The 3,206-nt window shown below is 31.6% G+C and overlaps 1 protein-coding gene across 2 annotated transcripts; it reads right to left on the bottom strand.

Annotated features, from left to right (window-relative positions):
* Positions 1–1,717: 1,717 nt before the first annotated feature.
* Positions 1,718–3,206, bottom strand: LOC17896563 (calcium uniporter protein 5, mitochondrial). Of its 2 annotated transcripts, none has more exons than XM_023787698.1 (3): positions 3,059–3,206; positions 2,467–2,907; positions 1,718–2,391 (listed from the first exon to the last, which is right to left on the bottom strand). In XM_023787698.1, exons 2-3 carry the CDS (start codon positions 2,818–2,820, stop codon positions 1,879–1,881), a joined length of 867 nt encoding a protein of 288 aa, XP_023643466.1. In that variant the 5' UTR covers positions 2,821–2,907; positions 3,059–3,206; the 3' UTR covers positions 1,718–1,878. The 2 variants fall into 2 exon arrangements, with proteins under 2 accessions (XP_023643466.1, XP_006302637.1); XM_006302575.2 differs by having other exon boundaries at positions 2,467–2,823.

The following is a 3,206-nucleotide window of genomic DNA, read 5'->3' as shown; positions in this document are numbered from 1 at the left end:
AAAGAAAATCTAGAAAACAAATTGTAATCTCCATTAATTAGCACATATTATACTAACCATATTTGAGATCTTATAAATATTTAGCAATACAAAACTTTAGATTTTAAATGTACTAACCATATTTTGAATTGTTTAAATATAAATTAAAAACCATGTTTACTTATCAAATGTGCACACAATAATAATTAATATCACCTAAAATATAGATATTTCTAATTCAAAAAATAACATAATTATAGGAACAAAAAAAATTACGAATGCAATTAAAGAACATTGTTAAGGTAGTCCATAATCGTAATTCGAAAAAATAAAATATTATCCAAACTATTTTTCATAAAAAGTATGATGAGAAATAAAAGTAACGAGAGGAGATCATAAAATCAAGAAACTAAATTCAATTTCAATTTTCAAATATCAAATAACATGTATGATACATGAACAAAAAATTTGAATTGTTAATTTTAGTTTTAACTATTTTATTTCAAATATCAGAACATGAAATAACAGGTACGGGAAATTTGAAACATAAAAAAATCATCTAAACTATTCATGATAGAATATGAGATGAAAATTTTGGGTAACGTGAATTTAAGAAGAACATATGGAGACATGCTATTTACTAAAGTGGATTACAGGAAATGTATTTTTTGCGGGTCAAAATATTTTAATATGTATTTAGTGTGGAGCATGCATAGCGGACGTATTTGATAGCTCACGGTTCACACTCAGTCTGGATCTGCTATCCTGTCGATCCGATATTCACAAACTTCATGAACGCAAACCAATATTAGTTTATGTTATAAATGCTATAGTGGATAAATATGTCTACAAATAGAACCCTACATTTATGTGTAAGTATAAATCGTTGACCTATTTTCTTATATGTTTGACTAAAATATACAATCTCAAATGGGTAAATAATTAAAATGCTTATGGATTGGAAAAACATGACATATTAAGACGCACGAGACAAGATTTATGTCCCGAAATTGACAAACTACAATTGTTTTACTATTTTTTAAGGTACAAGTACAACTGTCTTTAATAAAACATATTCGTATCGTTTTTTTTGTTTAACCTAATTTAAAAAAAATCAAATATTGACTTGATACTGGTTTAGATTATAAATGTTAGTAAATTTCCTAAAAGTTACGTTTACAAACATAATCCCGTACGTACATAATATATTTGAAAATTTTATAACAAATTTTGTTTTTGAAATCAATCCCGCACGTACGTGCGGGTCCAAATCTAGTTTTCTATAAAAAAAAACTAGATACGTTCAAATAAAAAATAGATGAAATACTTTTAAGCTCTTTTTCTCCTGATCTGAAACATCACAGTTTCTAGTTTCTACAATTTGTTGCTCCACCCATTTTTTAAAAAAACCTTTAAATATTAATCATTTATTTTATTTAAAAAAACAAATCTTAACGAGTTTTCGATCCATTTGTTTATTTTTTGTGGTCAGTCAAACGGCACATTGACCGAAGATTATGGTGTGCATTGTTTTAGTGGACACGAGGTTTTAATTAGGAATTGAATATTCATCTACCCATGTGTTTGATGGACATTCAATATTATATCCACCTTCATTTTCTTTGTACCATTTAACCTTCAAATCCTTAAACCCTTAAACAAGAATTCAAATGAAATATTAAACTAACTTAGAAAATTGTTTTCTTGCTTCATTGATTGAAATGGTAACACAATCATCTAAGCTTTCAAAGATTAAGATTTAGATAACAGTTGCTCAAGATTAGGATCAAATAATCAAACTTGATAGAGAGAAGAAAATTTTGGTTAAGTATGTAATCAAAAGAGAAAATTTTGGTTAGGAAACCAGAAACTGATGAGTGGATCATAAAAAAAGCCAAATCAATCTCTGTGACGACTCTGCAAAGAATCCTCCAAATCAAGATCAACACCAACACGATTCCAAATCGAAGCATTTGCGTGGCACGAAGAGTTAGAGCAAGACGTTACCTTCAACTTGTTCTCAAGTTCCTTAAACTTCTCAACATCAAACTTATGACTCTTGAGCAACTTCCTCTGCCTAGAAAGGAACAGCCTTTTCATGAAATCTTGATACGTTGGGTCTCTTGAAGTCATCAAGAAGTAAGCATAACCAACAATAATACCAGTAGCTGTAGTGAAAAAAGTTATAGGTTCCATCACATCCCAAGAAAACTCCCAAAACGTTAGCCTAATGAATATTCCAATCTGGACCACAGAGTAACCAAGACCACACCATAGAATCTTCCTCACTTGTTGATGAGCTAACACATCAATCTCTTCCTTCATACTTCTCATCTTATCAAACTCATCTCTAATCAAACCAGCATCAGGATTCAAACCTAAAGGAACTGCCTTTTTAATCAAATCCACCACCTACAAAATCCACAAACTCAAAATCAAACATCAAGAAAAACCAAAAGATTCTGATTTTTGTGTTCTTTCACAAACCTTATCAGGATGAAGATAGACTTTATCACGAAAAATCAAAACCACACCAGCATCATCAAGAACACGAGCAAAAGCATGAGCTTCATCAAGAGATCTAGCGATACCTAAACCTTGAGAAGCTTCAATAAGTGCACTATAAGAAACCATCTCTTTATCACCCATACCAATAAGCTTCTTCTTCATATCTTCAACATTCACTAATCTCATTAGCTTCTTAGCTTCAGAAACAGTCATATCTTCTTCCTTAGATTCACCGTTGAGACACCTATACCCACCAAGCAAAGTCCTAACCGGAGAAGCTTTACTCACGGTGGACATAGCCGTACGTCTTACTAAACCCACCACTGACCACATCGTCTGATCCAAAAAAATCCAATCTTTAAAGTGACCCACGAGTTTGTTTCTCACAGATCTGGAGTTTCAGGGAAATCAAAAAGATGGCTTTTTTTTGAAGATGGTGAAGAAACAAAAGGTGTGAGATTCGATTCTAACGCACTGATTTGAAAAAAGCTCCACCAAGAACGTGGAGAGTTTAAAAATGGTAATGTAATTGAATAAAAAGGAAAAGAGGAGGAAGCTTAAAGTTGCTTACTTTGTGAGAATCAGAAAAGTTAGGTCGCCATTGTTGACAAGTTAAGAGCCATGGCTTTTCGAAATCCCTAATTTAAGTTTTCGTTTTTTGAGTTAAATACAAATAAAGGAGAGAGTCAGAGAGAGGTTCGAGAGAGGGGGCACTGACT

Source organism: Capsella rubella, unplaced genomic scaffold, assembly GCF_000375325.1.
Source record: "Capsella rubella cultivar Monte Gargano unplaced genomic scaffold, Caprub1_0 scaffold_2, whole genome shotgun sequence".
In the NCBI taxonomy this organism is placed as follows: domain Eukaryota; kingdom Viridiplantae; phylum Streptophyta; class Magnoliopsida; order Brassicales; family Brassicaceae; genus Capsella; species Capsella rubella.
The sequence above is the reverse complement of the archived record's forward strand: the minus strand, read 5'-3'. Positions and strand labels throughout refer to the sequence as shown.